The 24,164-nt window shown below is 41.4% G+C and overlaps 1 protein-coding gene across 1 annotated transcript in view; it reads right to left on the bottom strand.

Moving 5' to 3' along the window:
• LOC136857113 (heat shock 70 kDa protein 12A) overlaps positions 1-24,164 on the bottom strand; it is a 560,524-nt gene that overhangs the window by 239,120 nt on the left and 297,240 nt on the right. The window contains exon 2 of the mRNA XM_067135515.2: positions 3,846-3,899. Within this exon, the coding sequence (XP_066991616.2) occupies positions 3,846-3,899 (54 nt within the window). The remainder of the gene's footprint in view (positions 1-3,845; positions 3,900-24,164) is intronic.

Genomic DNA, 24,164 nt, shown 5'->3' with positions numbered 1-24,164 from the left:
ATGAACTTCCTATCTCTAGTCTTTCAAGGTGTTTTGGTTTTTATGAACATGGGTGTACATTGGTTATCCAAATTAAATTTCTTACGAAAGTTGTGAAATATGTGAGTAATAGTGCGTCTTGATCCTATCATCAATTCTAATACTTCTATGGAGTTCAGATGATATTTCTCAGCGTAATATAGGATTGTAGGTTCATATATATATAACTTTTTTTACAAGTTGCTTTACGTCGCACCGACACGGGTAGGTCTTATAGCGATGATGGGATATGAAATGGCTAGGAGTGGGAAGGAATCGGCCGTGGCCTTAATTAAGATACAGCCCCACCATTTTTCTGGTGTGAAAATGGCAAACCACAGGAAACCATCTTCAGCGCTGCCGGCATTGGGGTTCGAACCCATTATCTCCCGAAGGCAAGCTAACAGCTCTGCGGCCCTAAACGCACGGCCATCTCGCTCGGTATCACATTTCTCACATCATGTGGTTGAGTAGATGGTGCCTCGGTTCTAATTGCGGGGTCTATTAAGAAACCATTACTGGAGACCGGTGGTATAGCTATGATGTCAATGCGGTGGCTTGACCCAGCCTGAAACAATCCATGAAGAAGATAACGTATGTCATCGTAATGAATATACAGGATGATTCAAAACAACCCTGGCAAAGCTAAATATGTTGTGCGGGACGGTAAACTGAACACTTTTTGAAGAGGGAACCCATGTCGGGAAATATATTATTTGCGCGCAGTGGGATGTAAAAGTTAGGCAACGCCTCGGATATGGGGATGGACGTGCGTTCCACATTTTGGAAAGAAGCCTCCACCACCTCATCAAGAGCATCAAGTCGTGCACTGAATTACGAAAGGGATACGAAAGGGAAACTGAGATACGATACATACATTATTTCGATTATACCTTTCCCTTGGTACGTACTCTAGGTCAAAACGTGTGGCCGTCACCCTATCACAGCCCCTATTGATTGTTTTTTTTCTTTTAACATCTGTTACATTTCCTTTTGTGTAATGCTAACAGAGAATCACAGCATTTTATTGTTTCGACCAACTTTTATTCTCGATCGGCTATCATTGTTCGACATTAAATCAGTCCGAGAAACGTGAAGCATTCTCCGATAAATCCACACTTCAAACGCCGTTAATGGGTTCACGAATGTCGTTTTTGAGGTTCAGCTCTTTCCCCTATGCAGAAGGGCTTTTTAGGTATGGTATCTAATCATTCTCTGCCTTAGTGTCAGATTTGACAGTTTGATACAGAAAGATGTTTGGAAATTATTATGTAGCTCGCTATCGTTGCTTCAACCTGACATTTTATGCCGTATTTTTCGTCTAACTTCTGGTATTATGCTATCCTCCGAGAGGTCGTCACAGCTGAACACTATCAGCTCAGTTCTGCAGGCATTAATTGTGAGGCCGAATTTAGTTCCAACAGTTGTGACTTTATTTATTTGTGCCTGTAGCCCTTCGATGCATGTCATCTGCACATCTTATTGTATTTAAAAGTACACTGCTTACTTGAGCACCGTTATTTATGTGTGTTCGGGGGCTTGTTTAAGGATTTTTCTATATATTGTTTAAATTACAGAGGCAAAAGAACCTTGGTGAAAACCTCGCTGGATCCTCGTAGTTCATAACGATAAGTCTCCAATAAAGACTGTCCCCAGTATCAGCTTTCTTTTTACAATTTGCTTCACGTCCAACCGACACAGATAGGTCTTATGGTGACGATGGGGCGGTAAAGACCAAGGAGTGAAAAGGAAGCGGCCGTGGCCTTAATTACTGTGAGCTACAGTCCCATCATTTGCCTGGTGTGAAAATGGGAAACCACGGAAAACCATCTTCAGGACTGCCAATAGCGGGGTTCGAACCCACTACCTCCCGGGTGCAAGCTCATAGCTGCGCTCCAATAACCGCACGGCCAATTCGCCCAGTTTTCAATTGTCCACATGGCTTTATTGTGCAGATGTCCATAGTCATCACTAATCAACTAATCATAATGTCACTTCCATGTAAGGTTTATCAGTTCTGAATACTTCTGCAGTAAGCAGAGTGATTGTGGTTTTTTTTTTGTGTTTACAGGGTACCAACCAACCAACCAACCAACCAACCAACCAACCAACCAACCAACCAACCAACCAACCAACCAATCACAATCATAATAACATAACATAAATAATATATAACATGATAACTAACTAATCATAATAATGTCATTTGCATGCAAGGTTTATCAGTTCTGAATTGTGTTTACAGGGTTCTGTGCATTTTACTATCGGAAATATTTCTAATGACCCCGGACTTCATAATACAGAGGCAGCATCTTGAATCACTGGACTCAATATCCTGAATGCGACATGTTGTTTGAGTGAGCAAAATATTTTAGGAATTAGAAGGCGGTGAAAATGGACATCGCTGTCGTCCTTAAGGTTTACTCCAGCTAATCCATCACAATTCAATCACGCGGTCTAGGGTTAACGAGCCTGTATCTTGCCCAAAGGCGGTGGTTTCGACTCCCGGCCAGGCCAATGTTTTTCTGGACCTGATGGCTGGTTCGAGGACCACTGAACCTACGTCGGAACAATTGAGGAGCTGTTTGACAATGAGATTGCGGCTCCAATCTATAAAGCCATGAATAACGGCACAGACGATTCGTTACACTGACCACGCATAACCTTATAATCTGCAAGCCTTTGGGCTAAGTAGTGGTCGCTTGATAGACCAAGACCCGTCAGGACTGTTTTATTATGCCGTTTGGTTTATTACTTGGTCACAATCCAGTGGCACTTTCGATCTACAATGTACGGAAAGTACAGTCAATTTTGGCACGAACAGTATTAATCTGCAGAAGGGATATTTGCATAGCACAAAAGAATCTGTGCAAAAATATTACCGTTTGCCGATGCAACAAGTATTCAAACCCCATTAATATATACACAGCTTCGACTTGGAATTTTGCATGCAACAAACCAGCTTATGTATGAAGATGACGTTTGTGAGCAAGCATTTTCCATGATGAGGCTACAGATGATTTTGAATTATTCATGCATTTTTATTATAATATGTGAATTTAAAGTCTACATGTCTTTATGTGACATGGCCATGCATGCACTCCTGTAAGTCATTTCTTTTTTTGCTAGGTGTTTTACGTCGCACCGACACAGATAGGTCTTATGGCGACGATGGGATAGGAAAGGCCTAGGAGTTGGAAGGAAGCGGCCGTGGCCTTAATTAAGGTACAGCCCCAGCATTTGCCTGGTGTGAAAATGGGAAACCACGGAAAACCATCTTCAGGGCTGCCGATAGTGGGATTCGAACCTACTATCTCCCGGATGCAAGCTCACAGCCGCGCGCCTCTACGCGCACGGCCAACTCGCCCGGTTCCTGTAAGTCAAATGTTTTATGTAGGCTTTGTGTTCGTATTGTATAGCCTTTATATCTAGTTTAAGAATCATGGCAGGAAGTAGTAATCGAGATATATTTTAAAACTGACTCATGCCATTCGATAACGAGAACCACCTCCGCAATGTCAAACACCGGACTACTAAACTGATTGTCTGGTCCACTCCGCGAATTGGTCATCATCCTATTTATTGATCTTATTGTTTTCCTGATCTAATCCCAACACATTAATTTCCTTCTCTGTTTATTTCCCCACTTCCATTCTCTCCTCCAGTAAAGGAAAATCTGAGTTCGTTAGAAGCCTTACCTTGAGAAGTTCATAGATTACATATTTTATTAAGACGACCACATTTTTGGGCATATAAATAAATAAATAAATAAATAAATAAATAAATAAATAAATAAATAAATAAATAAACCAATCAGTCTAGCTCACCTCTTCTGTGTTGTTGTACTTGGAGCAGAGCAGCACGCGCGCAGTAGGTGTGGTCTGAAAGAGGTAAAGATCATCATCATCATCATCATCATCATCAGTATACATAAAATTAAAATTCCAAACCTTGTATGATGAGCCAGACGAGGAAGACAATAAATTATTGGCATCATTTTGGATTATTTTTGTTGGCACAAGTGGAACGTGCAAGTTCTTTGAAATAAAGCTACAAGACACCACACCAGTGCTGGGACGTTTTATTAAATTTTGATTGAATAGATGGAACGTATATATGTATTGCGCTGCAAGTAAATTCCAGCTCAATATATCAGTTCATTGGTCTCTTGACAACTTGGAGTACGCATTAGGTTAGGATTCGCAACCTTGACCTTTCTGTAAGAGAGCTTTGCATCACTTTTAAGTCGATAATAAGTGTTTCGGAAAAAAGTGAACGAAGAAATAATAATCGTGGTTTTACGTCCCACTAACAACTTTTACGAATTACGAAGACACCAAGAAGACTGGCTTTTCCCCGAAGTACTTATTGTATGTGGCAGTAAATTCATGACACGAGGTTGACTTATTTGAATACCTCCAAATACCACCGGACTGAACTGGGGTCGAATCCGCCAACTTGGGCCATCTGAGCCTCTCAGACCAGTGTGAAGACATAGGAAGATAATGCATTTGAATGTAACTTCAAATACTCCCAAAATGTTTCTGAAATTCGTGTTCGAAGAAATGTGGTGATATCCTTGAATATAACTCGAACTGCGAACAATGCGACAGACTCGTGTTTGTGCAATTATTGACACACCGAAAAACCTATTTTCAGCGTTAGTTTACGGTATTTCAGCCTCTTTAAAATAGTATATAGGAACGTCAAATTCATACCCCTGTGAGTAGGAGTGGTAGGAGTCATCCACGGATATCCTATCTTTCTTAATAGGAGGCCAAAATGGGAACCCGCAGAGGATCTCAACTAGGAAACGTGGTTTGGCGATAACGGAACCCCTAACTGAGCCTGGTACTGGTATTGCTTCCACTTATTTGTGGCTGGGTCCTCACTCTCACATTTCCTATCTGACCTCCCGCAGTCAACTTTTAATCTCTTCCAACTCCTACGGTATTTGGTTTGCAAGACGAAAAGATTCTTTCTTTCTCATACATTTTATTTTGCCGATAGCCGCATTCTTCCAAAGGTCAGAAGTCTTCCATTTTTTTAACCTTTGTGATTGCCTAGGTGCCATTGTTCTGAAAACAATCTCTACCAGTCACCACTACCACCACGATGTTAAATTCATCGAATCATCATAATTATGACGTATATGCCCCAGGTACGCATCGTTTGTCCTTGCGTAGGAAACGACCATATTTGGAGCACCGTCATAAACCTACACGAAACTTACACTAAACTGTGTATGTTAAGTAAATTCTGATATTCTCCGAAACTGGGCCTTATAGAACGTTCTTGTCGAATAATGGAAAACTTTTCAGTTGTTGTGTTGCACACAGTGAAAGTTGTTCCTTGTTCTACCTCAAAGTTGAGGCACGGAAGGCGGTACGATGCCGAACAGTCGGTCGATAGAGATACGAGGTCAGGACTCAGTGTAGACCAGACCATGGTGCTGTGTCAGCGAGCTCAGCATCCCTCGGTGATGGTGCCAGTGAAAGTTCAGCTCAATGACGTCCAAGTTCAATCGTGAGTAGTGCGTACTTGTGTGTGTGCGTGTTTGTGATCGTTAAGTGAATAATGTATGGCCGCAAGAAAACATTCTGATATTTAAAGTACGTTTACCATGGCAATAACACACCAATGTCCAATGCTGCCACTGAGGTCTAAATGAATGGAATATAACACTAAAATGACCCCCGAAGTATTTGACTTACACAATACCAATTCAGTTCTCATGTACATTACTACGTTCTGGTAGCAGTGTTTTAAATTTTTATAGAATTTACGGACTAAATATCTGTTACTGAGATATGATTACACGTTTCTGTACACGCATAGTGCCGTTGCCTACGGAACAACTGCTTCTGAGACTTTTAATACCTATAGAAGGTAAGTTTCTTTAATCGTTTGCCTTTTTGGAATATTACATTTGGGCATCACAATAAGGTGATACAAAATGAATAGCAAATAGCTCTTGTACTACAAGATTAAGATATAAATTGCAATAAATTTAAATATGCGTAACATACTAATCACACTTAAAATAATGAATAACTGAGCAAGTGACCGTGTGGTTAGGGCCGCGCAGCTGTGAGCTTATATTCGGGAGATAGTGGGTTCAAACCCCACTGTCGGCAGCCCTGAAGATGGTTTTCCGTGGTTTCCCATTTTCACACCAGGCAAATGATGGGGCTGTATCTTAATTAAGGCCACAACCACTTCCTTCCCACCCCTAGCCCTTTCCTATACCATCGTTGCCATAAGGCCTATCTGTGTCGGTGCGACGTGAAGGAAATTGCAAATAAATAAATAAATAAATAAATAAATAAATAAATAAATAAATAAATAAACAAACAAACAAATAAATAAACAAATAAATAAATAAATAAATAAATAAATAAATAAATAAATAAATAAATAAATAAATAAATAAATAAGATAGCAGGTTGTAAAGAGCACTTTTAAAAATACATAATTGTTGAAATCACAGAAAATTTGCCGCTCTCCATTAATAAGAACGACGGACATCTGCCGTGTATGAGAAACTGTGTGTTATTGTGTTGGAGGGTAGTGTTATGTAAGGTGTGCGAGTTGAAGCGATGTTGGGGGACAGTACAAATATCTAGTATCCAAGGGAGTTAACCATTTATGGTTAACATTTCCGATCTGGCCAGGAATGGAAATCGGGGCCTTCTGAATCAAATAGCGCTACGCTGACCATACAGCCAAGTAGCCGGACAACTAAGTGCACTGAAACTTTATAATGTACTCGTAGACTAATTTTTGCTTCACGCAAGAACGGTATATACATACCGGGCGAGTTGGCCGTGCGGTTAGGGGCGCTCAGCTATGAGCTTGCATCCGGGAGATAGTAGGTTCGAATCCCACTGTCGGCAGCCCTGAAAATGGTTTTCCGTGGTTTCCCATTTTCACACCAGGTAAATGCTGGGGCTGTACCTTAGATAAGGCCACGGCCGCTTCCTTCCAACTCCTAGGCCTTTCCTATCCCATCGTCGCCATAAGACACCTCTGTGTCGACGATACGTAAAGCCATTAGAAAAAAAATAGGAACGGTATAAGGGCGGATAGAAAGAGGCTCCATACAGTAATTTTAATCGTTGACTGCTTTCTTGGTGGCTTTTCCGTGGTTTAACTGTTATATCCCAATACCACTGAGGACACGTAAAATTTGTGCAAGACAAAACGATCCCAGCAGATTTTCTTCAGGAAATACAGGTTTCCCTGTCAATATCACTGTCGGAACTCTTCCTTTTTCTCTGTGATGAGCGTAAATAAAGAGGATGGTTGCTCAATTGTACTTCCTCTTAAAGCAATAATCACTACCACCACCACCACCACCACCACCATCAGCAATTAATCCCAGATTCATTTCTGGTGAGATACAGCGTTTAAAGTGCACGATGTCTTCTAGCACGGTCTAGAGCAAGTTTGTTACTTTCGATTTTGCCCTTAACAATGGGGAAATGACTGAGGTGAGAGCAAGCAGTCTCTGTGATGAATGGTGTGAAGGTATGGCTTGTAGGGACGGTTGATACATGCATTCAAGCGGGCTTTGCAGACCTAATAGGATCTTCTGACTTAATGAGGAAAGCAACGTGAAGTAACCTCACTCCGCATTACTGAAGTACACCTCTTAAGTCACACCTGAGCTTCCTATGGCAGCTGATGGTGAAGCGGTGACGATCCTTCAGGGTGAGCGGTCAACAAACATGGCATGGCATGACATACACAGAATGAATGATATGGGCTAGAACATACATTTTCTTACTTTTAACGACATCTCTTTGTTGTCTTGGCCCCATCTGTTGTGTAAAGATTTAGGACAAAGATTGAAGAAAAGAAGCAGCAGTGGCTAATTTTTAAAAGTTGAAATGGTAAAGCATTGAAAACCGTGTTGCAGAGATGTCAATTTGCTTCATATCCATATCCACTAGACTCCCGAATCCATATATAAACATAACATATAATATGGCACAACTCTCGTAGGTTCGTAGATATTCCTGCGCGTTTACAATTTCAGTTTAGTAACTAAAATTGTAGAGCCAGTAGATACGTAGATAAATATTAATCAGTCTATTGAGTGAGATACAGTCCCTTGAAGGTATCAAAAATACCACGGTGATCTAGGTACGGTTGACCACGTATCCATATAGTCAAGCTTGCTCATCCGTGACTGTGGGGAATGGCGGTGTCTGTTCGTTGTTTTCATCGGCTATGTGTAGTAAATATAATATGATATTTTCCAGAAAAAATAATAATACCGGTTGTATGTGAGTGCAATGGTTGAGGCGGGCGGATGTTCTCTCCCCCGGTTGGTGGTTCTGTTCACAGTTTTCGTTCGTTCATGTGTCGTAGGAATATGTTTTGTGTGCTATATACATAATAATACTGTTGCATGTGATTGAAATGATTGAGATAGACGGATGTTCTCTACCCGATTATCCGTGACTGGGGGCGAGGAGAAGGATTCCGTTCATTGTCTTCGTTCATTCATATGTAGTATAAATAAGATTGTATAATATGTATTGGGTATGTAACATACTGTATATTTCAAACATCATTATAACATTTCAGGAATTCGAATATCTTTCGGTTGTTTTCTGTTTCTATAGTACGTTCAAAACTGTCCGACTCATTGGGTGAATGGTCCGCGTTGAGGCCTTCGATTCAGAGGGTTGCGGGTTCGATTCCTGGCTGCGTCGGGGATTTTAATTGCCTTTGATTAATTCTTCTGGGCCGGGGCCAAATCCCCATGTGCGACACAGTTTGCACCCTCGACCCCACAGGTGTGGGAAAAGCGGTAGAAAAAGAAGAGGAAAAAGAAGTAGTAGTGGTACGTTCAAAACTAGCTCCATGTAATAATTTAGATTACAATTAATTAACTTAATTAATATAGGCAAACTGTTCACAGTCCACGAATTCCTCATGTGCACTAGAATTTCTGGGAATGTTAAGTGGGAAAATGAAACAAAATTTTGTGGTGAAGAAATATTTTAGCCATCAAAATACCTACTATCTATGTTTTGAACGTAAACTCACTCACTTGATTAAATACTAACATTTATTACATTTAAGACACTTATATAACACATTATAAATACATAATACTGAGTATTGATGGGCAGATGGCCCCGATAACAGTCAGTCACATGTTCTCGTGTCCTCTCGCACGAGGCACCCAAGCATGACAGTCTCTCATCCCCTTCCATCCACACCACTTCCGGCTGGGTGCTGAAGGGTGCTGCTATCTGTCCTAAAGTGGTAGCGAGTAAGTAGGTGGTCTAGCCATAGCTAGGCCGGAACATGCTCCCCACCGTTGAATCACCATGATTCAACCGAATTAAATTGCCTGACATGCCCTCATGAGAGTTCAGTTCAAATATCACACAGGCACTGACATACAGAGTTCATGTACAGTAACCAAAATGAGTTGATCATTCAACAAAATATACATATAAACATAGGCAAAACAGAAACACAAGCAACAAAATATTTACACTGTTAACAGAAGGTACTAAGTAGGTTGACTGTGTCCTCATCCATTATTATGCAATATGAATTAAGCACACTATAAGTTCTCAGTTCAAATCACGCACACACAACACCATAATTACACTCTGAAATGAACAAGAAAAAATATTCACATGAAACACATTATATTTTAGCCACAACGATCCTGTTTAGTTCTCAATAGGTAATGGAATTAACTTGTTAACAGGTCGTTTAAAAAGACCACTGGTTGTTCTGATGGTAGCCACTCGTGCAAGTCCATCCTTCCCAGGGTGAACAGTCTCCACCACAGCCAACTTCCAACAGAGAGGAGGAAGATTGTCCTCCTTCAGAAGAACAACTGTACCAGTAGCTAGGTTCTCCTTGGGACAGGTCCATTTTTTCCTCTGCTGCAGTGAGTTCAGGTAATCGGCAGACCACCTCTTCCACAACTGCTGCTGCATTGACTGGATACGCTGCCATCGAGACAATCTGTTGATGGGCAGGTCAGTAATGTCAGGCTCAGGGATGGTTGTAAGGGGGGCACCAATTAGGAAATGAGCAGGTGATAAATAATTAAGGTCACTGGGGTCATTAGATAAGGCAGATAGGGGGCGAGAATTAAGACAGGCTTCTATCTGTGCAGTAAGGGTACATAGCTCCTCAAATGTCAATAGCGCATTACCCGCAACTCTTCTCAAGTGGTACTTCATGGACTTGACAGCTGCTTCCCACAGTCCGCCAAAGTGTGGAGAGCTGGGAGGTATAAAGTGCCACGTGATGCCTTCCATCGCTAATGAATTCCTTATCTCTTCACAAAAGCTGGTTGAAAGGAATAGTTTTTGGAGATCCTGCATTCTTCTATTGGCACCAATGAAGTTAGTCCCATTATCACTATAGATGATGGAGCATTTCCCACGTCGAGCTATGAATCTCCTCAGGGCTGCCATAAAGGCATCAGTAGAGAGATCACTCACTACCTCCAGGTGAAGAGCCTTGGTAGCCAGACAGATGAACAATGCAATGTAGCTCTTCGTTGTCTGTTTGCTTCTTACATTTCCCCTCTTGACGAAGAAAGGACCAGCATAATCAGTTCCTACATTAAGAAATGGGCGACTCTGTTGCACTCTGGTAACAGGGAGCTGTCCCATCAGCTGTTCAGCTGTTGACGCCTTGAATCTAAAACAGGTGAGGCACTTGTGGATGACTCTTCGAACAACTGCCCTAGCTGTGGGAATCCAGAATCTTTCTCTTAATGATGCAATTACTAATTGAGCACCTGCATGTAAAAGCCTAATGTGTTCTGCCATCACAACAAGGTTTGTGAGAGCATGCTGGGGAGGAAGGATAAGCTGGTGCTTATTGTCATAAGGTAGTTTTGAATTTACTAGTCTTCCTCCTACCCTTAGCATTCCCTTATCATCTAAGAAAGGATGTAAATCTGCAATTTTACTTTTCCTTGAAATGCAACACTTAGAGTTGAGACTGGCTATCTCTTGAGCGTAACACACTTGCTGTGCAATTTTGATACAGGAGTGCAAGGCCATCTGCAGCTCTTGTGTACTTAATATCCCTAACCTCTTGTCTTGAGGATTGGCACTATTGTGAATAAATCGCCAACAATATGCAGTAACTCGAGTCAGTCGGGACAGTGACGAGTACTTCAGCATAAGTTCATCCCAGTTTGTACCTATCAACATAACTACAGGAAGTGTGCTTCGTGACTCAGGTAGTTCCTCTTCTGCATGGGCTGAGCTTGTGTCTGGCCATGATTCAGTGGGCTCAGTTAACCAGGATGGTCCGTGCCACCACAGGTTCATACCTCGTAGTTGTTCTGGAGCAACACCTCTGGATATTAAATCTGCTGGATTACAACTGGTAGGAACATGTCTCCATTCAGCCTTGTGAGTGTATTCTTGAATTGAAGAGACTCGGTTGGCCACAAATGTTTTCCAGCGAGTAGCAGGAGATGCGATCCAGGCTAATACAATGGTGGAGTCTGTCCACAGGTACAGCTTGCTGACTGGCAGAGACAAAGCTGGAAGGGTCTTGTGGAGTAGTCGGGCAAGTAGTAGCGCTCCACACAGTTCAAGTCTTGGTAGTGTCAGTTTCTTCACCGGTGCTACTCTGGATTTAGAACATAATAATCTGACACAGGTCTGTCCCCCTTTGTCGACAGACCGTACATAAAGACAAGCTCCATAAGCTTGTTCTGAAGCATCAGAAAAACCATGAATTTGTATATCAACATGGGGTCCCTTACATGTGACTAACCGCTCAATATAAAATTCTCTTACTGCCTGTGGCTTAAAGTGAAGTTCTTCCCATTCTCTGACTAGTTGAGATGGTAGTCTGTCATCCCAGTTCAGATTGACTAGCCAAAGTTTCTGCATAAAAACCTTGTAAGAAATTACCAAAGGGCTGACCAACCCAAGTGGATCAAATATTGATGCAATAACAGATAAGACCTTTCGTTTAGTTACATGAGAGTCAGCATGATAGGGACTGTCTGAATACAGATTGCCACAAATGAGAAAATGATCAGTGACTGGATGCCATAATAGGCCTAAAGATTTCACACTAGTGCCTTCATCAAGACTTAAAGGCAGCTGGGTTTCCCTGTCCTCTTCTGAAACTGCTTCTAGTAATGCTGGGTGGTTTGAACACCATTTTCTGAGGTGAAATCCTCCACTCTCTAGTAAATTAATAATTTCAGACTGCAACTGAAGAGCATCCTGGATATCGTCACAGCCGCTTAATAAATCATCAACATAAAAATCTCTGCGAACAACTTGTGCTGCTCTGGGGAACCTTGATTCTTCATCTTCAGCAAGTTGCTGCAGGCATCTGGTAGCTAGGAAGGGTGCTGATGCTGTACCATATGTTACAGTTGTCAGTTCATAGTGAGAGGGTGGGTCCCTAGGTGATTCCCTCCAGATAATCCGCTGAAGTTTCCTATCATCTGCATGAACCATGACTTGCCGATACATTTTAGCAATATCTGCGGTGAAGGCAAAGGTATGCATTCTGAATCTTAGAATGATAGAGTAAAGATCCTCTTGTATTGTCGTTCCAACCATTAATATGTCATTCAATGAAATGTTGTTAGAAGTTTTAGAAGATGCATCAAATACTACCCTAGTTTTGGTAGTCGAGCTACTAAGCTTAAAAACTGGATGATGGGGTAGATAATAGCTTCCACCTTCATTCCCTGACTGAGTAGATGTATCCACCTTAACCATATGCCCCATCGCCTCATACTCGTGAAGAAAGTTAGAGTACTCGTGCTTAAGTGAGGGCTGCCTGCTGAAACGCCGTTCTAATTGAGTTAGTCTTGACATGGCATGATTGAAGGAGTTTCCCAGAACCTCAGGTTTCTGCTTGAGGGGTAAGCGAACTATGAATCTACCTGTAGCATCCCTAGTAGTATTCTCTGTAAAATGTTTTTCTGTGGCTCTCTCTTCTCTTGTCATGACTCGTGACGTAAGCTCTTCTATTTCCCAGAACCGTTGTAGTTGGGTGTCTAACCTGTCCTCTGACTTCAAGAAACATGTAGTTAGAGTAGGATTTTTCTCTTCCCTACGATGGTAGTGTCCAGCAATAATCCATCCTAGTTCAGTGTCTTGAAGGATAGGATAATCTGGTGATCGAGTTCTGCGCCGAGGTTTCAGTAATGAAAAGAAATGTTCTGCGCCTATTAACAATTCAATGCCACCTGGCTGGAAGAACTTGGGGTCAGCGAGCTTCAAATCAGTGGGCAAGTTCCAATGCTCATGCTGAATGTAACTACTGGGCATGTTACCTGTGATACGTGGAAAGACAGAGCAAGTCATACTGACAGTGAAGTTACTTACAGTGGATTGCAATTCTAACTGAACACTGTACCTTGATTGAGAAATGGAATCATTTATGCCGCTGATTGGTATGGGATTCTTCATTTTCTTAAGGCCTAATCGCTGTGCTAGACTTTCGGTGCAAAGATTAACCTGGCTGCCACTGTCAAGAAGTGCCCGGCAGACCTGCATTTGCCCCCTAGAATCTAGTACCTTGACCATGGAAGTGGACAGCAGAACCCCTACAGGGTCTCTTGTATTGCAGTATGTGTGAGGGGAGTTGGATGCAGTTTGATGGGCTGTACCTCCCTCTCTACCTGATGGATTATGTAATGAGGTGTGATGCTTCCTACTACATAATTTACAGCCACGTGATTTGCACTGTTTGGTAGAATGCTGTGTACGCAAACAGTTAAAACATAAGTCCATTTCCTTAACCCTTCTTTGTCTATCTTCCACACTGAGAGCTGCAAACTCTTCACATTTAAATATCGGGTGATTACCATGACAGCAGGGACACTTTATGAGACTGGTAGTGGTGTAAGTGTAACGTGGTTGAGTATCCCCTTGAGGTTTAGGCTTAATTCTGTCAGCTTGTTGTCTGTGCGATGGTGCAGTGTGCTGTGAGCTAGGGAAGTTCTCCAGAGCTTGCCGTTTATGCTCAACAAATGACAGCAAGTCATCAAGTGATGGAACCCGAGTGTCTGCTTGTGATAATTCCCAGTCTCGTCTAGTACAAGCATCAAGTCCTTGAGCATACAGTTGAGCCAAAATAACTTCATGCAATGGAATGTTAAGTTCTAGGGCCTTCAGTGCATTCAAATGACTATTAAAAGTGTTAGAGTACCTTAACAGTTCTGTGGCTGTTTCACTGGAGACTGATTTTAAAGTTAAGAGTGCCTTAACATGAGTAGCTGCTATTAGTTTCTTGTTCTCAAATCTGTCCTTCAACATTTTCCACGCTACCTCATAATTTGCCTCTGTGATGGGTAAATTTTGAATTAATTGGCTGGCTGGGCCCTTGAGAACAGATGCTAAGTAGTGAAATTTCTGGACACTTGGCAGATTATTGTTGTTATGAATCATAACTTGAAAACTGTCTGCGAATGAGAGCCAGTTTTCGTATTTTCCATCGAAATGTGGAATGTTAATAGCCGGTAACTTTAAACTCGCGACACTGCTGACCTGAGTTTTTCCTGAATCTACCATGTCGCGTGATGACTCTTCAAGGTTCGCTATTATTTTACTCATTTCGCCCTTTACCTTGTAGTATTTGGTTTCGAATTCGGCACGCGCCTGATCATGAGCTTGCTCGTTTTCAGCGTCTCCTAATTCTAATTCTGACTGCACGTCATCAAACTTCGACATTAATGCACTCATGTCTTCGTATCGCAGTTTAATTTCATGCGAATTCGAATGCTGTTGAGCGATGAAATTTTCAACGAATGTTTCCGAGCGGGTAAGTTGCGCTTTAAATCGCGACCTCTGCTTAAGAAGCTTTTGCCTTGTTGAAGATTCCATGATGGAGGGGGTAAGACAATAACAAGGAGAAAAGGAGAGCCTTAAATGAATAGTACTGACCTGCCTTCAGTTTAGTTTACCTCTGGTGCTGGAACATCGAACCTGGGACTGCCAGATGATGTCATTGAAGTGAACTTCCTAGTATTTCCATGTTACTGTAGAAAGTAGTCGTCCATACTACACGCCACGCTGCTTTCACGAGGTCCTCGTGGTGTAGATAATCCGGCCCGGTAATTGGACCATGTTTTGAACGTAAACTCACTCACTTGATTAAATACTAACATTTATTACATTTAAGACACTTATATAACACATTATAAATACATAATACTGAGTATTGATGGGCAGATGGCCCCGATAACAGTCAGTCACATGTTCTCGTGTCCTCTCGCACGAGGCACCCAAGCATGACAGTCTCTCATCCCCTTCCATCCACACCACTTCCGGCTGGGTGCTGAAGGGTGCTGCTATCTGTCCTAAAGTGGTAGCGAGTAAGTAGGTGGTCTAGCCATAGCTAGGCCGGAACAATCTATCTATTCATATAAGGAAATATTACCATTATTTTCATAATTTCGCTCTCTGATATCTGGACTAGATTGGAGGGGAAAATATTACCGAAGTAATTCGTGTCAGTGTTGAAATTAAAATATATTTCATTTAAAGAATGGTGTAGAGGTCGAAACAAGAGAAAGTTTGATGGGACAACGCTTGACACAATGTGTGTAGCAGAACATCCCAGTCAACTATCTTGGAGTAACCAAACGCGCGTGAGGCCTCAGCTGTTTTGGCGGAACACGATACAAAATATGTTCGGCGCTGGTAGTTCTAACGAGTTTTGTCCACAGTGTGGTGTAATCAACTAATGGCAATAATGAATAATCAACTAATTGTAAGAGAATAGCATATAAGTAAAGAATCCCTTTGAAATACCACCAAACACAACATAACCAGCTTTTCACAAATATTCCCTCCGTAGCACTGTTACCAACAAAACACTCTGTAACACTGCACAAAGTTTATTTCACGTTTGTCATAAACCACCCTTTTAAGTGGTACTGATAATTCTTTTTCCCTTTACAACAACATTCACTACCACCCGCACCATCTTTCTAGAAGTGCCTCATTTCCACTCACATACGTTCGCAACTCAGTACGAACTCACCGTTTCTTCTTATTGTGATCCAGGTTTACTGTTTTATGCGGCCAATTTTAATCTGGAGGAGTCTAACTATATCAGTCAATACAACTAATAACTAACAATAAAAACAAGTCACTATGAGGCTCCGTGGCTCAGGCGGCCTCTCACCGCTGGGTTCCGTGGTTCAAATCCCGGTCACTCCATGTGAGATTTGTGGTGGACAAAGCGGAGGCGGCACAGGTTTTCCTCCGGGTATTCCGGTTTTCCCTGTCGTCTTTCATTCCAGCAACACTCTCCAATATCATTTCATTTCATCTGCCAGTCATTATTCATTGCCCCAGAGAAGTGCGACAGGCTTCGGCAGCCGGCACAATTCCCATCCTTGCCGCTAGATGTGGGCTTTATTCATTTCATCCCTGACCCGGTCGAATGACTGGAAACAGGTTGATGATTTTCACTTCATTCACAGTTACTGAAAAACGTGATATGTTTCAAATTGCACAGGGATATCAATAAACTATACGGAATCTATGAATAAGCCTAAATAGGAGAACGGAGAAAATAGGTGATCATCACGGAATTCAATCTCAAGTGTGGTAGTGATGGTGATTTTTTTACAAGTTGATTTATGTCGCACCGACACAGGACGATGGGATAGAAAAGAGCTCGAAGTGCGAAGAAAGCGGCCGTGGCCTTACTTAAGATACAGACCATTTGCCTGGCGTGAAAATGGGAAAAAACGGAAAACCATTTTCATGACTGCCGACAGTGGGGTTCGAACCCACTATCTCTCGAATACTGGATATTGGCCGCATTTAAACGACTACAGCTATCGAGTTAGTGATTCTTTTAGGAGGAAGTGAAACTAGGAAAACATCCTCTCTTAACACACTCTCCTTTTTTCAGTTACTTCGGGTCAGCACAATATGGGGATTAGGCCCAGTTTTACGGTCGGATGCCTCTTCTGACACGCCAATCCCATGTGGAGGGATCTACGTGTTCAGTATTTAATGTTTCTGTGGTGTGATGTATTGTGTGTAACAGGAACACTAACACGCAGCCCCGAGCTAGAAGGATTAACCAGGGCGGGAGTAGGTCCGGAATCGAACACAGGGCTAACTGAAGTGAAGGACAGTACGCTGACCATTCGCCACGGAGCCGAATCCTCCCTAATCATAGGAAACAATGGAAGAGGTCCAATTAAACACTTCAGAGCATGAGGGTATCGACAAAAGAAAGGGGAGGGTCGCAACGTGTGTGACAATTAAAGACTCTCTAAGGCCTCATAAACCTAATACTGTCGTGGTCGGAAGAGGACTAGAGGCGAGTAGATATCAGATGGGAAAGGTGAAAGACGAGCCTGACACAAGTAACTCGAAGCAATGCCGGACTCAGCTGGGGGACATGCGTTCGGAAAACCACCCTCCAAAGATAAGTGTCTCTCGGGATAGGATATTACCGCGGACCTCAGGAGTCCTCTCAGGTTAAGAAATTCCATAAGTACAACCTTTATAGCCTAATAAACATTGGAACTGTAAGATTTTTTTTAAAAAAAGTTACCGACTAATGGTCCATGTTTCCTTCAGAGTAATACCTCCTACAATCAATGGTACCAACGTTTCGGAAATTCTGGAAGTACTCTAAGGAAGCTGCAGTTGACTTGCTTTCCAGCTCACCTGCCACAGCCTTCTAGGTAGCTGCAATTTTTTAATGCTGCCTTGCGTTCAGTTTTCTTTTTAACGAGGGAATGCAGACATATCAGGACAATTAGGAAGAATTGAAATTACACTTTTTGTTAGGTGAGAAATGATTTGACCGACAGAGTAATATATTGTCATGTGCCGTCATATAAAAAGGTCACTGTTCAGGTCCTCAGAAGTCTAATACGCGCGTCGATCTCATATATATATATACATAGAATACATAGCCCATGACTCAGTATACACTACGGGAACGAATGTGGTGTAACTGTTTCTGAAATAAGGACTACGCCCTGGAATCGCTATGGCAAAGATCGTATAGTGAGATCATCCCTTAGGCTAGAATACAGTGTATACAATATTGTCCTGTCTATATTAATGCCCTGTGCATCACAACCGTGAGTATTTCCCGAACACTGAGACAGGAATCTCATGACCTGTAGAACTGTTCACACGATAAAACGTTGGTGACATGTGGAGCAGGGAGCCTTTTGACTGGCAATAGTTCATATTACTTCATAAAGAATTAATTCACAGTGACGGACAAGGCCTTCCTTGAAATTTCAATATAATGTAAGTGCAACTATTTAATGAACATAACTTTCGATGTGCTGATGTGACCACGTAACATCGATACAATGAAAATGTACCATGGTAGAAATTTTGGGAATAAAGAATTACTTTATTTATTCACAAACATTCATAAGGTAATTTCTCAAGATAAAATTACAGTACTATAATTCGCGTTTGTTTGAGCGAACCGACTGAATTGAATCTTAACGTAATGAAATGGTAGAATGATGTAAATCAAAATAATGTTTAGTACTTAGAGTTCGTCGTCTCTCTGAGTTATAGTGGTCTCGGGAAACACTTGTGTGCTGGTACTATGTCTTGAAGAAGAGCTTTCCAACATTGCAGCAGACATCCGCAAAAGACGTCTGAAATTTTATGGGCACGTTCGCAGACTGCCGGCAAGTAGACTGACACACAAGGTTCTCACCTACATAGAACATCTAAAAAATATTCCATGGGTACTGGAAGTGAAGAAGGATCTGGGAAAAGCCCAGATGAACTCAACTGACACCGCAGACAGAAACCTCTATAGGAAAAAATATTAATGGATGGAAAGTGCAACCAGAGAACGAAGTGAAAAAGAAGACTGGAGCAAAGTGGACAGAAGAACGAAAAAGGATCCACGGAGAAAGGATGAGAGCTGTTTGGCAACTCATAAAACATAATCGTTAGAGCTTTGTGTGATCCATTGGGTCCATACGCACATAATAATAATAATAATAATAATAATAATAATAATAATAATAATAATAATAATAATAATAATAATAATAATAATAATCTAGAGGACCCGCGCTGCCCCGCAGCATTCCTTATAAATAGGCCAGATAACTCGTCTCCATACACCTGTCGTAGTCATATTGTTTTGCCTGCCTTTTTAATGGTTTTTTCAACATTCAATAAGAAGTGCGTTATTGTATGCCGCAGCTCGTAGTCAGAATTCATCCATTCTGACGTCCTCATATCGTCTATTTGGTAAAAATCTATCCATATATTCGCTTTTTTTATCCTGCAGTTCTTCATGTAAAGCTTGGCATTGTGTCATGGAAGGCAATGTTCCTTTTTTACAGTTACAGCTTGTTTTACGTCGCACCAACACAGATAGGTCTTATGGCGACGATGGGATTAAGGAAAGGTCTAGGAGTGGGAAGGAAGCGGCCATGGCCTTAATTAAGGTACAGCCCCAGCATTTGCCTGGTGTGAAAATGGGAAACCACGGTAAACCATCTTCAGGCTGCCGACAGTGGGGTTCGAACCTACTATCTCCAGAATAATGGATACTGGCCGCACTTAAACGACTGCAGCTATCGAGCTCGGTACGGACAGATTTGCCAAAGCTGCTTTTAGTAAACTCTCAATATATACAGATAATAATATACATTTTATTGTAGGGCCTATTTTAAAGTTATTTAATTACTCGATCATGAGGTAACTCACGACTCTGCACAGAACGAAATAATTGTCACATTTTGATGGGCGATCAGAAAAAAATTACAATAGCAAATGACACATATTTTTAAAGTTTTCAAATAGGAACGATTTTCTCTTGTCATGCAACATTGACTTGTAACGGGAATAAGACCGCTCAGGATGTTACTGGGGCATATTTGAAATAAGTCAAATGAAATGTCGTATGGCTTTTAGTGCCGGGATATCCCAGGAGGGGTTCGGCTCACCAGGTGCGCATCGTGATGGAGATGAAATGATGATGAAGACGACACATACACCCAGTCCCCGTGCCAGCGAAATTAACCAATTAAGGGTAAAATCCCCGACCCGGCCGGGAATCGAACCCGGGACCCACTGAACCGAAGGCCAGTACGCTGACCGTTCAGCCAACGAGTCGGACATAATTCAAATCATTAGATTTCAATATTGAGGTGTAGTGTTGCCTGCTTGCCACTCTGAATGACGCTAATCTTCGAGGGAGAAGAGTACCCTTCATTCCGACCCAGCACACACCGTAGTTTGGTATTTACACATTCACCAAATTCACAACGTACAGCCTTTAACACAATTTCAACATTTTTCACCAGTTGAAGGCCATCACAGAGTTGAACACCAGTTTCTTCAAATTGTAGGATTTTCGTTAATGTTATGCTGACATTTGATTTGATATACGCGAGATCTCCGGTCAGTGTTTGCACTTGAGAACAGAGTCTTGACAGTTTCGATGGAGGAAGCTTCGCCTTCGTTGAATGTATTCAAATCATCTTCGATAGCATTGCAATTGGTACAGCAGTAGTTTGCGACGTTAAGGCACGTTTGGGGGGGGGGGGCAATGGCAAAGAAGGAACCGTTTCCCTGAATTTCTGCACTCGTAAGGAGCTTTGACAAAGACTTTTTTCACTACTGAAATTAACTTATCCACATCAGGGTAATTTCCACAAATTTCTTCCACAACTCTATTTAGTACATGTGCAATGCATGTTATATGCATCATTTTAGGGTAGAGGACGTGCAGACCTCTGCCAGATTTCACAATACAGGGAGCTGCATCAGTGACTAGAAGTAGAATATTTTCTCTCTTTACTCCTTCAATTCACAACAGATTCATTGCATTACCGAAGATTATAGCAATTGTTGAGTGGTTAGTTCTGTCCAGTGCTTCACAGTAAATGAGAAATTTATCTCCTGCATGATCTCCCCTTAGAACACCAACAACAACTTTTGCCGCGTATCTCCGTAGGGCGTCAGTGTTTTCAATCATAGAAACCTAGACACAGGGTCGTATTCTATTTAAAACATCTTCGTAACAGGTAGTCACGCAGTTTTTGCGAAGTGTTGTTGCATTCGAAATTTGCTGATCAGTTTATATCTTTAAAAATATATTGAAGTGCTGATTATTAACTTTCTGCAGCTGTATATCAGCAGACATCATCATCGTACATACATCCTTGTTAAAATCTGACGTTTTGCTTGTCACAGACGGTGACGAAATTGTCTGGAACAGGAGCTGTTGACGGTTCTGTGATGTACAGTAACATTTCCAGCTAAATTGTTTTTATTATTTGCTGTACTGCAGTGTTGTTCAACATTAAACTGCTTTTTAGCTTCTATTTCAATTTCACACAGCTGAAAGAACAGAACAGTGTCATCTGTACTGAAATGGTTATCTCCAAACTCCCGGACAAATACTAGCAATTTTTCACTTATCTAACCGTTAGTTTTAGGCATAATGAACTGAGAGTATTCGCGATCATAACACACATACAGCGAAATCTGTCCAATAACTGAGCTCGCTGTACCTTTCTATCACCCCGTTCTTTGTCCGGCTCCATGGCTAAATGGTTAGCGTGCTGGCCTTTGGTCACAGGGGTCCCGGGTTCGATTCCCGGCAGGGTCGGGAATTTTAACCTTAATTGGTTAATTTCGCTGGCACGGGGACTGGGTGTATGTGTCGTCTTCATCATCATTTCATCCTCATCACGACGCGCAGGTCACCTATGGGTGTCAAATCAAAAGACCTGCATCTGGCGAGCCGAACATGTCCTCGGACACTCCCGGCACTAAAAGCCGTACGCCATTTCATTTTTTTACCCCCTTCTTTGGCATCCCCGTGAAGACAATTCATCCTGCTGAAGTTATTTACAGAAGCAGTGGACTTTGGTACAAAACCTGACAACAGCCATCCTAAATTGTCCTTTTTTGCTTCTTCCTTATCTGTTGCTTTCTACTCAGCTTTCCCTCCTAAGTCACATACATATATATTTCTAAGAGAGATAATTGTAAGAAATTACAACAGTTAGGAGATGTGAAAAATCCGTCTTTCAGACGGTCGATAGCAGATATGCGAAAATGAAATAAAAAGATAAAATTACAAAAAATCACCGGCAAATATGACCATAATATGAAAAATTACCGGAAAAGACAAAAAACGTTAAAAATCCAAAATACGACTTTATATGACCTGTAAAATTTCATAATTTTAATCACCGTAGATAAAATCATGCTTGTATTTTCCCATGAAATAATATTTAGAAAAATATGACATCCGGACCCTAGTTTTATTTATACCTAAAACTAACGGTTCGATAAGTTAAAAATATAAGTACTTTTTAGGGCCCGGATGTTCATGGCATGTCATGTGATTGTTTTTTTTTTTTTGTTACTTGCTTTACGTCGCACCGACACAGATAGGTCTTATGGCGACGATGGGACAGGGAAGGGCTAGGAGTGGGAAGGAAGCGGCCGTGGCCTTAATTAAGGTACAGCCCCAGCATTTGCCTGGTGTGAAAATGGGAAACCACGGAAAACCATCTTCAGGGCTGCCGACAGTGGGGTTCGAACCCACGATCTCCCGAATACTGGATACTGGCCGCAATTAAGCGACTGCAGCTATCGAGCTCGGTGATTATTGTTATAAGAGGAAGCACAGCTGAGTAACAATCCTCTCATAATGTTTTAATTACTGTTTTATAATATCAATAAATTCTCTGTTAGTAAGCTAAATGTCAATATTTGTAATCTCCCTTCTTCGCATGTCGTCATCTGGGGAACCTCATCCTTGCACCGAGCGGGCAGTTATGCAAACAAGATAAATAAATATACTATTCCAGTGCTGTTCTCGATTTCGATTATACGTCTGTATTGTCTGCGAGGACGTTGAAAGATAACCATTAGGCTTACATTAACCAATTCTCTTAATGGGGTCTAGGTGTTAACATGGCCTTCTACTTGCCCAGTGAGTGTGGATCGCATCGCTTAGTAACTGGGAATTATCCTGCAATAAGTTGCGTGGGGTGTTCGTAACAACTCATGTGAAATTTGTGACTGTCGTTAGTGATCATTGTCAGTTAGCCTGCTGTGACCTTCAATACCATTCTGAGAGACTATGATCTAGTAGTGTGTGACTCTGCTTTTATAAAGAGATTTCTTAACGTATAGGGTGTTGCCATTTCCCCGTGCGACTACCAACGCAAGTACTAACAGGCCTATTGTTAATTTCACTACTTAGTTGTTGAAAGAAACGTCTTTCTTTTCTTTTGAGTGATTTTGTTGGACCCTTATGCACAGCGTACGCCATTAATGGGTAAAGTTGTAATACATTCTGATCTTGTCATACATTTTTTGAGTATAATGAGAAGAGTGTCCGGCTTTTACTTTCATTAATTTACTTCGCGGAACAAATAATGTAGAAAAATAATTTTTTGTAATGTTACAGTGTAGATACCTTTGCTAAATATAATTAAATAATTTTCGATAAAATACCATTATCATTATTCATGGCACAGAACGAAAAATCTCTTCATCACGCCGCACGACTACTAACTTTAGAAAATATATATTTGCTGGTGGTTTATTGTCTCTTCAACACAATGAAGGTTTTCGGCGACGCAAGGGTGGGAAAGTGCTAGGATTGGGAAGGTAGCGGTCGTGGTCTTTATTAAGGCACAAACTCCACATTTGCCTGGTGTAGAAATGGGAAACCACAGAAAACCATCTTCAGGGTTGCCGACGGGATTCAAATCCACAAACTCCCAAATGTAAACTCACAGTAATGCGACTCTAACCGCGACTTCTAGAGGGTTAAATAACAGATTGATGAACATTTTAAATGTTTATATTGAACAATTTATTTTGGTTAGAATGTATCCCAAGGTTTAAAAAATCTTCGGATATTTAGCAAACAAAAGAAAACAATCAATTAAGAGAATGAATACTTTCAGCGTTAAATCAAGACATGATATTCTTTATTTTCGGATAAATTTAAGACCTGTCACGTATTTTTTGTCCTTGTGAAAGCATTATTCCTGGTACGCATAAATGCTTCATTTTGTGTCAACGCAATATATTATACAGGATGATTAATAAGGCACTGTACAAACTTAGTAGGTGTAATGTAGGGGTAAAAATATGACCGTTCAGGCA

Source organism: Anabrus simplex, chromosome 1, assembly GCF_040414725.1.
Source record: "Anabrus simplex isolate iqAnaSimp1 chromosome 1, ASM4041472v1, whole genome shotgun sequence".
NCBI lineage: Eukaryota > Metazoa > Arthropoda > Insecta > Orthoptera > Tettigoniidae > Anabrus > Anabrus simplex.
Note: the sequence above shows the minus strand (reverse complement) of the source record. Positions and strands in the feature narration are given on the sequence as shown.